We start from the raw sequence: 18,952 nt of genomic DNA on the forward strand, positions 1-18,952 counted from the left end.
GCTCTCATTTCACATGCAGAGCTGAATGAAGCAGAGCTGTGGTCAAAGAGATCCCAGTTGCTCGTCTGTTAGCAATGGCACATTAATGCACTCTCATGCTCCCCTCCCCCACTCCAACACTTTTTCTTTTTTTAAAGGAAGTAAATCAGGTCACTCTTTAGCATGGGAAGGGCTGTAGCTTTCTTCTGAAACCACCATCAACAACATAAACAAATTAGAGGTAGCAAACCACACATTCTGCCCACACGTAAACCACAGTCCTCACCAGAGGGCAGTCTACTTAATGTGAGAATAACAGCCCAGTTTTATAAGCCTCAACTGGGAATAAATTCCAGTTTCACTGGTTAGAACAAAGTTGGGCAGCCAGAGTATAGGCTCTCCTAGGTTACATGTTGGGAGAGACTGAAGTGGAGAGACCAGGAAATATATTTTATAAGCTTCTGGTACACCAAACTTGGACCATTCTTTGGTTTTCATTATGTAGAACTGGGATTGCTTGAGTGGAATGGACCTGGGGCTGAACTTGTCCAATGAGCTTATTTTATGGAAGGGGAGGCAGGGACCCCTCAAAAGCTACGACTCTCAAGCTCTCAAGGTTACTCTGGGCAGGGAAGACGTATTGCTGGATCCAGACCTCCACATCTGGGCATGTACCACTCCTGCTTTTCCTGACTGCAAATGGCATAGTTTACAACCGCCAACTTAACCCATACAGGAGTTATAAAATATTCCCTATACCTTCCTGATGCTGATACGCTTCCTTTCCTGACAATGGTGAGTCCTCAACTAATGTGTCCAGCCCTAAACTAATGTGTTCCGTCATCAGTAAATTCCTGCCTGTGATAGTCTTTTCTTAAATACCTGTTTAAACAGTAATTTAGATAAGAGTGTCCCATTTGTGTGCAACAGGAAATGCCTGCCTTCTTTTAGATATGCTGGCAAATAATTACTGTAGATATGGCTTGAATACTGAAAGGCTGTACTCTGGTCATTTCGGACTGCCTGAGAGCAACCACCCAGTCTGCTGCTACGTAATTTCAGGGCATTTCTATTTTACTCTAAATGAATCTGAAGGAAAATCACTTTGGGGATATAAAAAGCTTAGGAGAAAAGCCATCAGGTCAAAGGTTGCCTAAAGACTCTTAAAAATTTGTCTTACTAGAAGGGAGTCATGGCACAAAGTTATAACGTAAGAGAAACCATATCTGATATGTGATAAGTCTGTCCTTACCTGGTCATTCCAGTGGGTATTGGCGATCCCGTCTCCCTTAACAACAGAATGAGCCAAACATTAACCAGGTCATGTTTTTCCTTGGAGTAGTACCCACACAGCTTTAACGTCTTTATTTTAGCTGTTTTAGATCTGTAAGTAGATACCAAAGCGTTTCTTTATTGGTACCTCAACTGTGAATTTTCTGACAATTTCTTTCCATAACCCATTTTAAAAAGCTTAGTTCCATCTCTGATGAGGAACTTTTGGAAGTGGTCAAACTCATTTCATGAGAGCTTAGAAGCTACCAGTTTAATTCACAAAACATACTTGTTTAGTGAAATGTCTGTGAAATTTCGAGAAGAGTGGAGAAACTCTTAACCAGAGTTAAAACCCCAGGATAAGTGAGAGGTGTGCCACAATCCTATGAAGAAGACAAATGTTTGTTCACTGATTTGGTCCTTTACTTTCAACCCCTGTGGTATTTTTTGCCATCTTCCTTGCTTGCCTCCCAACACTCTTTCATACTTTTAGGGTCTGTTTGACAGCACATACATAAAATATTTTTAGAAAACACTGGAGGAAAAATTTCCACAAGGAAGAAATGGAATACTCTAGTACAAGTAAGTAGCAAATACTCAAGGCGCAAGGAAGCTAGAAGGTCATTAAAAAAATTCCATGTGCCAAGCCATGTTGATACATTATTTCACAATAAGTGGTGATCTCTGGAGACATGGATTCTTCAAATGCAGTCCAGTGTTAACAGATTCCGTGATGTCTACTTGTTACTCCTCTCTGGAGGCAGCACATTCTAAAAACTAGTTCCGTCAGCAACCTCCATCCTATACGTGCTTGCTCAGTCGCTTCCGTCGTGTCTGACTCTTTAAGACCCCATGGACTGTAGCCGGTCTGGCTCCTCTGTGCATGGGATTCTCCAGGCAAGCTTACTGGAGTGGGTTGCCATGCCCTCCTCCAGGAGATCCTCCCGACCCAGGGATCCAACCCACCTCTCTTACTGGCATCTTTACCAATAGCGCCACCTGGGAAGCCTATGAGATGCTTCGATTTTCCCAGTCTGTGCCTCTGACCCTTACTACGGTCCTTCAAAGCTAGTTTAAGTCAGTTTTCTGGAAATTCGTTTCCCTCACTTTTACTAGTTTCCTTTCTTCCTTTCGTTGGGATCTTAAATTTCATTATCTTGGGGCCATTCGCACAGACTATCCTGCGGCCAATGCACAGCCTCCTCCTTTGTTCTGTTTGTGCATCTGGCATGATTCGGGCTCCACCCTTTCCCCAAGCCCGGCGCGTGGTGATTGGTTGCATCGCTGGTGCAGAAGAGCTGGCTCCCAGGTCCTCTGCTTCCTCGCCAGCAGGCCTGGGTCACCGCTCTGGAATTGTCCTAACAAGGGAAGAAGAGCATGTCCGGTTTGAATTTTGGAAGGAAATTGATGTCTTCCCCCTCCCCTCCCCGCCCCGCCATTAGCAGGCACCGACTCATGGACTCGTGTTCATGCGCTCACGTCCTACCAGGAGGTCCCTGGTGGGGCTTGAGGTTTGGCAGCGCCTGCCTTGCTCGCGGAGCTGGGCACGCATCCGCCGCTCGCAGCCACGTGTAATCCTTCCTGTCTGCTGGCCACTTGGGCCCAAAGTCCCCGCGCTCGGGCCCACCCTCTTCTTTAGTAGCAATTAACCTTTACTACAGAGCTTCCTTTGAAGTTTGCTCATGTTTTTATTACAAAACTGCAATGAGGAACATAATGGGGGGAAATGTCTAAATTTCGGAGTTACCTAATCTGTGCAATTCCCTCGCTGGTCTCCTCCTGGCAGTTGTTTCATGTAGTTATGATCTCAACCAGTCTGCCTGAGATTTCAAACCGTGTTTCTGTCTCAGCCTATTTTTAAGATTAGTGAGCTATTACACACACGTACAGTACAAACGCACACTGATGTGTCTATTATACGCCTAAGTGTGCACGGCTGAGTATATAGAACTTGTTCCTTGTTTAATGTCTAGGGAATTTTTTTTTTAACTTCAGAGACAATCTAGGTATATGTGCTTTTAATGTTAACTTTAAACTCTAGTTGCTAAATATTTTCTCTCAATGGACTTATGTGAAGAAGAGTGGGAAATTATTTATGTGAGTATCACTAATGATAATGCTGAGTGATAAGTGTTATGACGGGTACTGAATACTATTAACAGTGAAATTCTGGATTTTGAATGGCATCTGCCCAGAAGATTTGCAGTTAAGCTAGGCAGAGGGGCCAAGTGAAACAAATGGTGAGTTATATAAAACCCACAAAAGAGACGGCATTTTAGGCCAGCCTTGCAAATAAGAACCAAAGAATTATGAGTGAAATGGCATTTTTTTTTTCTAGGCTGCCGTTCACAGGAGCTCAAATAAATGAAATCATTTTTCTCTGCTTTTCACTCAGCAGTAAATCATTGGTAATCTAAGGTTGGTAGAACAGCAACTGTGAAGCTCAAAGAAAATATAAGAGAATCTTTTTTTTTTTTTTTCCTTAGGATGGGTAAGGACTTTCTAAGAAAAATGTAAAAATCACAAAGGAAAAATAGACTTCATTCTGTACAAGGTAAAAATTTTGTACAACACAAGCTCCATTAAAAAACCAAATGATAAGTGATCTACTGGAGATAGTAGCAAAAAGCTGTATCAAAGGGCTCATTTCTTTATTATTAGTAAGACAGACCAATAAAAGCCCAGTTTCAACTGGACAGAAACAATGAGTAATTTGCAAAAGGGGAAATAGGAATGACAAAATATTTAGTCTTAGTAATCACTGAGATGTGAATTAAAGCAACAATAGATATACAGTCTTTTCTGTTGTATTAATAAATTTTAAAAACAAGACATAATAATAAATACCAGTATGATGGCTTGGAGTATAAATTGGTATCAAGCTCTGAGAAGCAATCTGTCAATACTCACTCAGCTTTCTTCTAGGAATATAACCTAAATAGGGTGAACATAAATATTTATATGAAAAAATGTTTATTTTAGTGGTGTTTATGGTATCAGAAAATTAGAAGCAAGATAAATAAATACTATGGAAATAGTTCATTTATTATGGGTTTATATTATGGAGTATAATGCAGCAATTAAAATATAGTTTAATGTTTTTAAAACCATAAGTAGGTGTTCATAATATCAAGTGAAAAAAGTGAAAAGACAAGCTATTCACATAGTAGGGCTAAAATTTTGAAAAAACAAACATACCTTAAAACATATCTTTAAAGAAAAAAAAGCAAGTTGCCGAAGAGTTAAAGGGAGGACTGGATTTGAACAGCTGGGTTCTAGTCTCAGCTATATGGTCTCAGATATACGGGTTAGCATCCTTAGGTATCAGGTTGTAGATTTGCAAAATGGAAGATTATCCTTCTCATCGTAGTTTTCTCCCTGGATTGTGAGAGAATATAGATACATCTGCGGAGGTTATTATTATCAGTATTATTTCTGCAATTTCCTCTTGGTAGATTCTGATAAGTTTTTAAAATGCAGCTCTCCTCAGGTGGAAACCTTATGTTAGTTATTCCAAGAGTCATAGAAATAAATATAATCCAATACAAATGGGGACTTGGCCTCCAGGGATATTAGAACACTTAAAAGTTGAATTGAAGAATTTTATTTCCAAGAGCATTTCCCAAGTCATTTGCCTCAAATCCAACAATAAACTTATCTTTCTGTCCTTTTTCAGTTAATGACACCCTTAAAGGATGCAAGAAGCAAATTCCAGTAGCAGGCAATTCAGTTCCAAGAAATTACAAGGGTTATTTATCTTTATGGGAGCACTGATGTATATAGCACTTCTTACCTGATACTTACCTATTGTAAATGTGCCCAATCTGTCAATCTGATATCTGAGCAATTCTTTAATTAACTGTAGTTATAGCTCAGGAAAAAGATATACCAATTTTTCCTCAATAACACATATTTAATGGAGATATGATAATTGAGGTAGTTTGTCATTTAGATGAAATGTTTTAGCAGCTTTTTGGATAGTTCTTGAGTAATGTACCTGGAGACATTAGTTTACTTTGGCTTATGCAAATGTTCAATGCAGTATGATAAACTGCATATGCTCTTGAAAATTTCTTAGTGCTAGATAACACTGAGATATTGTTGCATGTTTTGATACGTAAAACTCAGCAGTTTTGTATTTCCATTTTTTGTCACCATAGCCCTTTTTATATTTAATTCCAATGATACAGGATTAACAGTGGCTTGAAAACAAATTGCCTGGCTTTACATATACATTTAATGCCTGTGTGTGGATGAATAGGACCATAAGTCTTTCTCCTGGATTTGCTTGACCTGTATAAGTTGTTCTTGAAGTTTAATTGGAATTATTTTGCTATTGTAAGCAGAATTGCATTCAGGTTTTAAATTCAAATTCTTCTGTGCGGCAGCCTGGGCACTCATGTGTATTTTGTCTCCACAGGAATTGAAATCCAAACTCACTAGTTTAAAAATTATGTGTTGGGAAAGTTTGTGGGTAACTCAAAGGTCGTGGGGTCAGCAATGGTTGTGGGAGGGGACCAGATGAGTTTACCTCTATCCATTTTTAAGGTTTGGGATTACTTTGATGGAGAAGGAAATGGCAACCCACTCCAGTACACTTGCCTGGGAAAGTCCCATGGACGGAGAAGCCTGGTAGGCTACAGTCCATGGGTCGCAAAGAGTCCCACACGACTGAGCAACTTCACTTTCACTTTCGCTTTCACTTGATGGAACTGACAGTATGACTAGTTTAACCCTTCCAGGAAATAGGGGAGATTTTACTGACCATTAATGGATAATTACTGGAGGAAATAGTTCTATTCATTTGGATGCATTTTTGTCTTCTGTTGCTTAAATGGATAAGTCTATAGGTTACACAATGTCTTCCAGTTTTTAGCACTTCTTGAAAAAATGAAAATCTTCACAATGGATGATAAATCCCTTTAAGAATCTTTAACTACATTTGCAGTAGTTAAATGTTAGCATTCTAGAGAGATGTTTTTATATGTTTTTAGCTGTATAAAGAGTGTTGGTGAACTTTTGGCTCTTAGGTTGAAGTGCAAAATCTCCCTAAAGAATAAAATTAATAGACTTTATCAAGGGTGTTGGAACCCTGAAGTATATTTCTCTGATAGTATTTCTTTGGGGCATTATAAAAATTGTTTATTTTGATGTTGGATTTGGAGAAAAGTTTCTAATCTGTAATGTTCCATTGTTGTGGGTTTAATGGTGCTTTCCAGGATCAAAATAATTTCCAATATTTAATAGAAAACTATTGATTTGTTTTAATAGTCAATGAAATTATATGTTAGATTAAATATCTCTTTAACAAGTATTTTTTAAGCACCTTTATGAAGATCACGTGGAGAATTCCTAAGAAGTATGAGTTTTGAGGCTTCCTTTTAAGAGTCTATTTCCTAGTTTAGAATAAAAGATTATTCTTATTAAGCTCTAAATAGCAATATGCAGCATTATTTGATCATCAGACTGAGGAAGGAAATTGTGTAAGAACTCAAAAGAAAGGAGATACTTATGTTAAATGGGATGGCGAGGAGATTAGTTGGGAGTTGACATAGAGAATGACTAGAAGTTGGATGGGCGAAGGGGAAGAGAGAGTAACAGAAGAAATGCTTACTGAGCCCAGAAGATAGAGATAAATTTATTCTGGCCTGGGGACTTCTACTGAGAAGTGTTGAGATTAAAAGAGAAAGAATGGTTTCAGAATGAGAGAGGTTCTGTTCCAAGCATATTTTACTTATGGACATTGGGAATTACTGGAGGCTACCGCACAGAAAAGTTGATATACCAGGAAGATAAATTCAGCAGCATTGTACAGGCTCAGTGTGAAAGGGCTGGAAAGAGGTTAGCGGTTTAGAGACCCATTTAGAGGACTGTTAAAATTCAGGAATGAAAACATGGATTGAAAGAATGGGGTGAAGGTAAAAATCTTACAAGAAAAATGGACAGCATTTAATGACTGAATAGATTGAGGATGAAGGAGACAAAATATCCATGTTATTTTAAAACCTTGAACATGGATAATTTGGGGGGAAATATTATTTTTTAATAGAAATGGGGAAGTGGGAGGACACTTGATTTGAAGGTAGATGATAATATGCAAGATTTTGGATATGCTGGACTTGAATGATAATAAGCTTGTTATGTTGAGATCAAATGTCTCATAGAAATAAGGTTGCGTCCTGATTTGATGCTTAGTTTAAATGGCATTATCTCATTTGACTCAAGAACCAAGCACTTCATTAGAAAGATACTTTTCATGTACTTCACAAAACTTTAAGAGGAGTCATACTTGAAAGACAATTCTTTTTTTTTTTTTTTTCCATTTATTTTTATTAGTTGGAGGCTAATTACAACATTGCAGTGGTTTTTGTCATACATTGAAATGAATTAGCCATGGATTTACATGTATTCCCCATCCCAGTCCCCCCTCCCACCTCCCTCTCCACCCCATCCCTCTGGGTCTTCCCAGTGCACCAGGCCTGAGCACTTGTCTCATGCATCCAACCTGGGCTGGTGATCTGTTTCACCCTAGATATACATGTTTCGATGCTGTTCTCTTGAAACATCCCGCCCTCGCCTTCTCCCACAGAGTCCACAAGTCTGTTCTATACATCTGAGTCTCTTTTTCTTTTTTTGCATATAAGGTTATCGTTGCCATCTTTCTAAATTCCATATATATGTATATATGGAATACATATATGTGTTAGTATACTGTAATGGTCTTTATCTTTCTGGCTTACTTCGCTCTGTATAATGGGCTCCAGTTTCACCCATCTCATTAGAACTGATTCAAATGAATTCTTTTTAATGGCTGAGTAATATTCCATGGCGTATATGTACCACAGCTTCCTCATCCATTCGTCTGCTGATGGGCATCTAGGTTGCTTCCATGACCTGGCTATTATAAACAGTGCTGTGATGAACATTGGGGTGCACGTGTCTCTTTCGGATCTGGTTTCCTCAGTGTGTATGCCTAGAAGTGGTATTGTTGGGTCATATGGCAGATCTATTTCCAGCTTTTTAAGGAATCTCCACACTGTTTGCCATAGTGGCTGTACTAATTTGCATTCCCACCAACAGTGTAAGAGGGTTCCCTTTTCTCCACACCCTCTCCAGCATTTATTGCTTGTAGACTTTTGGATAGCAGCCATCCTGACTGGCGTGTAATGGTACCTCATTGTGGTTTTGATTTGCATTTCTCTGATAATGAGTGATGTTGAGCATCTTTCCATGTGTTTTTTTGCCATCCGTATGGAAAGACAATTCTTAATAGGTGTTATAGTTAATTAAATTCCATAATGACTCAAAGAAGGCATTGGGAGTAGAATTCAGATATTCTACCCTCTAGCCCAATAAAGTATCTTGAAAGAGTTTAATAATTCATAGAACTGTAAGGTTGATGGGATCTAAAGTGTCATCTATTCTAGTCATTAATCTAAAGCTGAAATTCCTCCATATCAACCCTAATTCATGGCTATCTAGGCTATATTAGAACCCCTGTGCCAGGGAACTTTAGGTGACCCATTTAACTTTGGATGGCTCTGATTGAAATCTGTCTTCTTGTAATTTTAAGCCATTTTTTCTTAGCTCCCCCATTGAATATCTACAAATTGAACAAATTAGGTATGACTCATTCTGTAATCCTAGTGGAAACATGTATTTATTTTCTTTAAGGTAACAAATCCCTTTTGACTGGTGAGAAATGCATGCTTAGTTATTATTCTTTATGCTTCCTCCATTCCAAAGGTGTGGAAAGGTCTTAAGGCGGAAATAGTGTGGTCATTTACTTCAGCATGGTTCTGTACTGCTCCAGGGAGCCCTTGGAGCTCCAGGGTTGAGGGTGCAAACTCCTAGTTACTCTCCCGCTCTCCTCTCAAAGATGGTCTTGCCATCTCCTCCAGGCAAGACCTCTGCTCCATGCAGAGTCCCCCTGATCTCTACTTTTCTCATTCTGGATGAAATTCACTCTTTTTTGGTCCACCCCATGACACCATCTTCTCTTTGTTCCCTTTGGGAAATTCACCTAATTTCTTCAACAATTTTAGCTTTTATAAATGTCCAGAGGAATCACTAGCATCAAATAACTTTAACTCTCTGTTCTGCGTAAGCTACTGAGGCAAAGAAATACCACAGGCTCAACGGTGTGTTTGAAATGCGAAAGGAGAAATAGAGAAAGAACAAACATAAATTAGCCTTTCAGTAAATAATCCTGCCATATGAACTTAAGCCTTGTGGCTCATGGAAGCCTTTGGACTCCACTACAATTTAGTCCAAGATACCTCTGCATGATATAACTTTCTAAGACATTGTAGAATGCTATCAGCTCCCAATTTGGGATGGTTTGCAGAGTTGTAGTTACACATATGTTTACTCTTAATCTCTACTTTATTCATAATAATAATTAAATTGCTGATTATTTCCCAGCTGGATAATAGATTGAGCTGGTCCATGAGAGTACTGACAGTTAAAGATTAGCTCATTTGATTTATGGATTCAACACAGATAAACCAAAGAGGAAATAATCCCTTCCCCCTCCTTCATCTGTGAATAACAGAGGTTTTAATGCAGGCATATTTTAACAATGGTCTTTCCTATTTTTTTTTTTAAAGAGCAATAGTATTATAAGGTGAATATCGAGATGTGGAATTCTGTCTCTTCTATATTAGTAGAAATTTATGAAGTTTTTATTTATTCACAGATAATGAGTGTGTATATGGCAGCTACCCTGAAATTCCTTTGGAAGAAATGCCAGATGCAGATGGAGTAGCCGGTGCTCTGTCCCTCAGTATTCAAGAGCCATGCTCTCCAGCCACATCCAGTGAAGCGTTCACGCCGAAGGAGGGCTCTCCTTACAAAGCCCCCATCTACATCCCTGATGATATCCCCATTCCTGCTGAGTTTGAACTTCGAGAGTCAAATATGCCTGGAGCAGGCCTTGGAATATGGACCAAAAGGAAAATTGAAGCAGGTGAAAAGTTTGGGCCTTATGTGGGAGAGCAGAGGTCAAACCTGAAAGACCCTAGTTATGGATGGGAGGTAAGAATATCTTTTGAGTTAATACATGTATGTATATTAAGATGTGTAAAGAAGAGATTGCTTTTAAAAATGTCCATAATATAAGCAAATTCTATTTGTTGCAAATTATCTTCAAATAGAGTTTTGAGGATGAACCTCTCTTACAATTTTTACTGCTTTATAGAAACAAAGTATTGCTTGAAAGTATGGCATGATAGAAAGGAACCCAACTAATGAATGGTCAGAGGATAGTGTTTTGAAAACATATTAAAGGATACAAATATAGTTATTAAATTAATATTTGGAAACATTAAAGGTGGCCATCCCTAAGGTATGTGGCATAAGCAAACAGAATAGTCATATGACCTGTTTGTTGTATTTTATCTTTACTTTTTTGGGAAGTGGGCTTGGAAAATTGGAGGAAACATTTGTTTTCTCCATCTTGTGGCTTTGAGTTAATTTGGTTTTACTTTCATTCTACATGTTTATTTTGCTCTGTATTCTAATATATTTTGCCCTCTTTTGGTCATCCCAATTTGATTATACATGTCTCCAGAATATGTGTACTGTACTGAATCTTGTCATGGTTATTTATATTCAGATTGGTTTAATGAGTAATTCATGTATAAACATGGCAGCAAAAAGCAATATGAAAATCAGTTGCTAGTTTCAGCCATTCTTTTTAAGAGAACTCATCTGGAAATACATAAGAAAGGGAAGTTATGTTCTGATTACAAAATCTAAATTAACTTTATTTTGATAAGGAGAGGTAAACTAGTTATTCTTTTGAGTTTATAATTTTTGTACAAAATTAGTATATGTATACATACATGTATATGTATATGTATTTCCCACTTATTTTTATAACTTGAAAACTTTTGTGGTTATATTACAGCATCATATTTTCTGGAATAGCTGACCTATATCTGAAAAACTTGTAGGTAATTTCTATGTACAAGAAAATGTTTTTTGGAGATATGATTGACCTCTGGTTTTACAGTTTCAGTTAGATAAGAAGTCGGATAAACTAGAATTATTTTAGTCTGTTTTCTTAATATTTATGATCATTAATGGAATATCTGGTTAACTTTTAAAATAGAAATAAATATGCAGTGCCTTCAGGACTTCATTTCAAATTTTGTCCCTTTGCTTTATCTGTGTCCCCTTGTGAAATCTGCTTAAAATGCAATAATAAAAACAATTCTTATTCAAATTCTGAAATGGTAAAAGTTAAGATCCAGATTTGACATAATTACAAGTGAGAAATCCTTCCTTAGTTTTGCTCTTGACCACAGCTCTGGTAAAGTGGTTTAGTTACACTACTTCTAGACGTGTCTATTGATAAGAGATTTTTAAAAAATCACTGTAGCATTAACTGATATGTGAGTTGAATACGTTTTAAACCAAATGCGTACAAACTTTACGTCATTATCATTCACCTTAAAATAATGGCTATAAACATTCCACTAATAAGTAACTCATTAACTCATTAAACTTTTATTACAAAATCTCTAGAGTTAAACAACAAGTGCAGTACTGCTAGAGATTTTCCAGAAGGCTTGGAATAAAACAAGACTTAATAATGAAATCATTTTGCAATTCCAGGGTTGGTAAATGCAGAGGTCTGTGCCTCTTTAAACAGGATACCTGTAGATTTGGGGATGAACCTGGTGATAGTTCTGCATTTAGAGGAAATGTAAAAATAATTAATTTTTTTCTCCTTGGAGTAAAATGTCTTCAGCACATACATGGGCAGATGCTTGCCCTGAGAAATGTGAAATAATTCTTTTCGTTATGTCAAAACTGAGTTGTGTTGTTGCTTGGAATTCAAGATAATTTTATAACAAGTTCACAACTGTTTGCCCATCAAGAATTCAGTTGATGGTCAATTTGGTGGTTTTCTTCACCACTGTAATGGTTTCCCTTGCGTTTATTTTTTTAAAATAATTTTATGTCTTTGTCTTTGGCTGTGTTGGGTCTTCGTTGCTGCACAGGCTTTGCTCTTGTTGCGGCGAGTGGGGCTGCTGTCTAGGCGTGGTGCCCTGGTGGGCTTCTCACTGCGGTGGCTCTGTTGCTGCGGCACAGACTCTAGGGTGCATGGGCTTCGGCAGCTGTGGACCGTAGGCTCGGGGGCTGTGGCCGTGGGCCCCAGGGCGCGGGCTCGGGGGCTGTGGCCGTGGGCCCCAGAGCGCGGGCTCGGGGGCTGTGGCCGTGGGCCCCAGGGCGCGGGCTCGGGGGCTGTGGCCGTGGGCCCCAGGGCGCGGGCTCGGGGGCTGTGGCCGTGGGCTCAGGAGCTGTGGCCGTGGGCCCCAGAGCGCGGGCTCCGGGGCTGTGGCCGTGGGCCCCAGAGCGCGGGCTCGGGGGCTGTGGCCGTGGGCCCCAGGGGCGCGGGCTCGGGGGCTGTGGCCGTGGGCTCAGGAGCTGTGACCGTGGGCCCCAGAGCACAGGCTCGGGGGCTGTGGCCGTGGGCCCCAGACGCGGGCTCGGGGGGCTGTGGCCATGGGCCCCATGGGCGCGGGCTCGGGGGGCTGTGGCCATGGGCCCCATGGGCGCGGGCTCGGGGGGCTGTGGCCGTGGGCCCCAGGGGCGCGGGCTCGGGGGGCTGTGGCCGTGGGCTCAGGAGTTGTGGCCGTGGGCCCCAGAGCACGGGCTCGGGGGCTGTGGCCGTGGGCCCCAGGGCGTGGGCTCGGGGGGCTGTGGCCGTGGGCCCCAGAGCGCAGGCTCAGGGGCTGTGGCCGTGGGCCCCAGGGCGCGGGCTCGGGAGCTGTGCTCAGGGGCTGTGGCCGTGGGCCCCAGGGCGCGGGCTCGGGGGCTGTGCTGCGCATGCTTAGTTGCTCATGGCATGTGAGATCTTTCCCTACCACGGCTGGAATCCGTGTGTCCTGCATTGGCAGGCAGACTCTTACCTGCTAAGCCATCAGGGAAGCCCTGTCCTTGCTTTTGAGAGTGTGGATTGTCTGTTCTAGATGTATTGTGAACCAGGCAAGAGCAAGGGCTTGTTTTTAAAATTTTGGTGTAATTTTGGCAAAATTGTTATCCACAGAGGAACAGTTGAGTTCTTGACATTAGTATTTTGTTTCTTTGGTTTTTTTTTTTTTAATCTTACCCTGCTTAATACAAAATCCAATCATGATCAACAAAGGCACTTGCACAAAGCTTCTGACCTACTCCCATGTGCCCTTTAAGTCATTCTTATGTCATATTTGCCCTCAAATGTAGCTGATTTCCCTCCTGTTTGGTTGGACAGATAATGTGATTAACCAGTGTGACTTCTTTTTCTGATACTGTGTCATTTTAAAAATGATGAATTGAAGGAGAAAATAACCTCTTAGGCCAAAAAGAATGAACATGAATGGAGGAAATCCAGATTCAGCCAGCAGTTATTCAGTGTTACTGTCCATCAGATTCTGTACTAAATATTTCCTTGAGAGAATCCCAGCCTATCAAAACTGAACAAGCCATTCCTATCTCTAGTACTATCCTTGCTTTTTTCTCCCTATAAAACTCCGCTCCTTGTGCATTTCCTTTTTAATAAATTGGACTACCATCTGTCTACCTGCTCAAGCCAAAAAATGGATCATCTTTGACTGTACTGTATCCCATACCAAGCTTATCTGATTTATAGTTCCTCTGTTCTTTCAAAGCCTCCATTCTTTGCACACACTGGTCTCCATTCCTGGGAATCTCCTTTTCCTTCCTGTTCTTAGCAAGTTTATATCCATTTCTCAAGTTCTCTTCCTTCATGTCATCATCCCTGATCCTCCTATTAGCAATTTAGTACTGCTTAAATTTTTCCTCACCATAGCATTAAGTAAATCCATACTAAAGAAAATAAAGCATTGTGCAGCATCCAAACTGTTTGCCTAGTTTCCCTCACAGAGCAATATTTCCATGAGACCTGGCATAGCTGTATCCTCTAAGTGCAATGTCTTGATGGTGTCCTATCTGTGGTGCCTGTGGTGTTGTCTAATGCTAAGTATATTATCCAAAATAGTCAGAATTAGTCAACTCAGGCTGCTTTAAACAATATACTATAGACCGGGTGGCTGAAATAACAGAAATTTATTCTGTTACTCTCGCCATTCTGGAGATTAGAAGTGTGAGATCAAAGTTTCAGCTGATTTTGTTCCTGGTGAGGACTCTCTTCCTGGCTAGCAGATATTGTCTTCTTGCTGTGTTTTCACTTGGCCATTCCTAGTGCATGAACATGCATACACACCCACACAGAGAGAGAGAGAGAGGGCGAGAGAAAAGGGTGGTGGTTGATACACTTTGGTGTCCTTTCTTTTTTTAAGAACACTAATCCTATTATATCTGAACCCCACCCTTATAGTCTCAGTTCAGTTCAATTCAATTCAGTCACTCAGTCATGTCCAACTCTTTGTGACCCCATGAATCCCAGCACACCAGGCCTCCCTATCCATCAACAGCTCCCAGAGTTTACTCAAACTCATGCCCATCAAGTTGGTGATGCCATCCAGCCATCTCATCATCTGTTGTCCCCCTCTCCTCCTGCCCCCGATCCCTCCCAGCATCGGGGTCTTTTCCAATCAGTCAACTCTTCGCATGAGGTGGCCAAAGTACTGGAGTTTCAGCTTCAGCATCAGTCCTTCCAATGAACACCCAGGACTGATCTCCTTTAGGATGGACTGGTTGGATCTCCTTGCAGTCCAAGGGACTCTAAGAGTCTTCTCCACACCCCAGTTCAAAAGCATCAATTTTTCGGTGCTCAGCTTTCTTCACAGTCCAACTCTCACATCCATACATGACCACTGGGAAAACCATAGCCTTGACTAGACGGACCTTTGTTGGCAAAATAATGTCTCTGCTCTTTAATATGCTATCTAGGTTGGTCATAACTTTCCTTCCAAGGAGTAAGTGTCTTTTAATTTCATGGCTGCAGTCACCATCTGCAGTGATTTTGGAGCCCCCAAAAGTAAAGTCTGACACTGCTTCCACTGTTTCCCCATCTATTTCCCATGAAGTGATGGGACTGGATGCCATGATCTTGGTTTTCTGAATGTTGAGCTTTAAGCCAACTTTTTCACTCTCCTCTTTCACTTTCATCAAGAGACTTTTTAATTTCTTGCCACTTTCTGCCGTAAGAGTGGTGTCATCTGCATATCTGAGGTTATTGATATTTCTCCCGGCAATCTTGATTCCAGCTTGTGCGTCTTCCAGCCCAGCATTTCTCATGATGTACTCTGAATGTAAGTTAAATAAGCAGGGTGACAATATACAGCCTTGACATACTCCTTTTCCTATTTGGAACCAGTCTGTTGTTCCATGTCCAGTTCTAAGTGTTGCTTCCTGACCTGCATACAGGTTTCTCAAGAGGCAGGTCAAGTGGTCTGCTATTCCCATCTCTTGAAGAATTTTGCACAGTTTGTTGTGATCCACACAGTCAAAGTCTTTGGCATAGTCAATAAAGCAGAAATAGATATTTTTCTGGAACTCTCTTGCTTTTTTGATGATCCAAAAGATGTTGGCAATTTGATGTCTGGTTCCTCTGCCTTTTCTAAAACCAGCTTGAACATCTGGAAGTTCATGGTTCACATATTTTCGATGCCTGGCTTGGAGAATTTTGAGCATTACTTTACTAGCGTGTGAAATGAGTGCAATTGTGTGGTAGTTTGAGCATTCTTTGGCATTGCCTTTCTTTGGGATTGGAATGAAAACTGACCTTTTCCAGTCCTGTGGCCACTGCTGAGTTTTCCAAATTTGCTGGCATATTGAGTGCAGCACTTGCACAGCATCATCTTTCAGGATTTGAAACAGCTCAACTGGAATTCCATCACCTCCACTAGCTTTGTTCGTAGTGATGCTTCCTAAGGCCCGCTTGACTTCACATTCCAGGTTATCTGGCTCTAGGTGATTGTCAGTGATCACACCATCGTAATTATCTGGGTCATGAAGATCTTTTTTGTACAGTTCTTCTGTGTATTCTTGCCACCCCTTCTTAATATCTTCTGCTTTTGTTAAGTTTGTATTTTAGAAAAGTAGGGTATTTTTGAAAATATGATTTATTGACCAATGTATATAGCTAGTTAAATTAAGCTAGACATAAAAAACATCATTTGTATAATTTCTCTCAAACCATACTGATTTAATAAGGAAAATCTTTAAAAATGATATTAGAGTTTGGCAGTGATTTCTACCTTGCAAAGACTAGGACTTGTCTCTAACAAAAAGATTTTCAAAGACTGGGGTAGTGCTTAATTGTCTCTAGGACCCAAAAGTAATTAGCGATAGAACACTTTTCTTAGGTTCAGAACTTTACCAATTGAGTGAAGAATAATTTAAAAAATTCTGTTGGCTCAAGTTAAGATTTTCTTGTATGTTTTATTCTAAGGATGATCAATACATGATAGCGTAGGAAATGCTTGGCAGAACAGAAGGGGGCAGGCTTCTTGATGGAGACTTTCCAAGCTCAAATCCTTCTTAAGGTCTGTGTCCTAGTTGAATGATTTGGGAAAAGTTACTAAATCAGCTGTCCCTCAGTTTATTTCTATGTCAGAGGGTGATAATGATTGTACTTATCCAATTAGGGTTGTTTTGAAAATAAGATGTGACATTGTGAGTCAAAAGCCTACCAAAGAGCCTTCCATGTGGCACAAGAGCTTAAGAAAGGTGAAAAAGGAACAAAACTTTGGCTGAAGCATAGATCTAGTCCAGGGTCATTGGATAGGGCAAAAGTCACTTATATTTTATCTATTTATTTTCATAAACAATTTTTCTTTCTCCCACTTCTTGTTTTCTAGAAATTCAGTTACTTCCAGGACGGTCTAATTATGTGACTCTGAATTTGTTTGAAAAGGAGACACTGACGGCTTCCTAGTTAACCTTTAAAACAAGGATTCAGGAGAGATCCTTAAATTTCTTTTAAGCCAAAAAATAATTTGGGTGGAACATTTTTTAATAGTGAAATGGGTCATTAGAAAAAGGGGGCGAAGTTTTGTTTCTTTGGAATATTGCCATTTAGCATGTTTTCTTTGCCTGTATTTGTTGTCATTGGCCATCATAAAACTCTACAAGTAGATGTAGGTCAGTGTACCTCTGAGGTGCCAAATCCTCCATTCTATCTGTCTCACCCAGAATTGCTGTAGATAACTTTGATTGGTTAAAATGCAGTGTATGAACTTGGCTTTTTGTTTGCTCCCCTCAAACATATACCTATTCAGTCATAGAAAAATAATGATGTGAGTGGATAGTAAATTTTTCTTATGTTCCGTTAAATAGATGGGAAGGAATAGTGGAAAGAGATTTTACTGGAGTCAGAAATTCATTAAATAATTTTGATGCAGTGCTTTGACAGTACATTATATTCTAGGCATGCAGTCCTGAAATGTGATATTACAATGAATGTGTGCCTCTCTAGATCATTTTAAAAGAAATAGTTCTCACGTTTGTAAGTTTGATTTTGAGTCCTGCAGTGAAGCCTTACCCATTGAAACATGAAATCTATATGTTAACTGAAACATGAGTATCCATTAAAGCAACAACAGCATCAAACTTTCAAGATACCTAACGACTGAGTTTAGAGTCAGGAGCTGACAATCAAATAATGTATGTTTGGTAATAAAGAAGAATGGGGTAATTTGGGATTTTAGATATATGTACCAGGTATCTGAATGGCAATATTTCTCACCTATTTCTTTCTAGGTCTGACTGGGCCCCAAATGAATTTTCTCTGGTTTGGCATTGATTTCAGAGAAAATGATTATTCATTAAGGAGAAAGCAAGTTCACCTGACAAGTTGCATATCTTAAAGCTGGATAACTAAGAAATGAAGACCTTTGTCTTAATAATTCTGAAATGAATTAATTCCAATAGAATTATTATTTCACTAAGTATCCCAAAGGGTGTCTTTAATAGGAAGTAGGAAGGAAAAATGTAATTTAATAATGAATGTATAATACCATAAAACCTTGTATTACAAAGTATTAAGTTTTAAAAATATTATTTATAAGCTGACAAATACAGTTTGGATATTCAGTTTTACTATGTGATGAATTAAGAAGTGAGAAAATGCCAAGAGAAAAGGTGAGGCTTACTTAATAGCACCCTGCACTTGACTATCATTGGAACCCAAGAAGATATTATGGATTCTCTTAGAATATAATGAAATGAGGAAAGGAAAGAATGTACAATTTATTTTATTGATTTTATCCTTTAAGAATATGTAGTAGAAACCAAATCTTGCATTGTTAAAAGAAAATAGAAGTTTGCTCTCCTGAAGCACCAGTAACTACCCCTAGTTTTGACCTAGGCTCAAGAGGGATCTCTCTTTTTTTGGTGAAAATATCAGAATCCCATTACCCCTACTCACATATACTATGTCATCTTATAACTTCTTTCATGAAAGGTGTTGATGAAATTCAGCATGGCTACTCATCTTATTGCTGTTTTGACAGCCTCTCATACTTCCAAATTATACCAAAGATTTATGCAAGTCTGATATCAAATATTTTTAAAAGTTCCCCCAAATATCAAGAGTCTTTTGTTTTACTCTGCTTGCCTTGGTGATCAATTAGAATTTGCAGAAGTCATTTGTTTTTCAATGTATATGGGTGATTTTCTTCCAATTGCAAATGTTATCTCACAAAATGGACCAAAATGAATTTCTTTCTTATTTGTTCACCCACACATCTGCATGATTATTGCTTCCCTTTTTTGTTGCTAAATC

The 18,952-nt window shown here is 39.5% G+C and overlaps 1 protein-coding gene across 7 annotated transcripts in view; it reads left to right on the plus strand.

The window, feature by feature from the left end:
- Positions 1-18,952, plus strand: part of MECOM (MDS1 and EVI1 complex locus) — a 607,989-nt gene that overhangs the window by 284,020 nt on the left and 305,017 nt on the right. For all 7 annotated transcript variants that reach the window (XM_070466460.1, XM_070466455.1, XM_070466457.1 and 4 more), the window contains exon 2: positions 9,950-10,287. In XM_070466460.1, coding sequence (XP_070322561.1) covers positions 9,950-10,287 — 338 coding nt within the window. The remainder of the gene's footprint in view (positions 1-9,949; positions 10,288-18,952) is intronic.

This window comes from Odocoileus virginianus, chromosome 4 (assembly GCF_023699985.2).
Source record: "Odocoileus virginianus isolate 20LAN1187 ecotype Illinois chromosome 4, Ovbor_1.2, whole genome shotgun sequence".
NCBI lineage: Eukaryota > Metazoa > Chordata > Mammalia > Artiodactyla > Cervidae > Odocoileus > Odocoileus virginianus.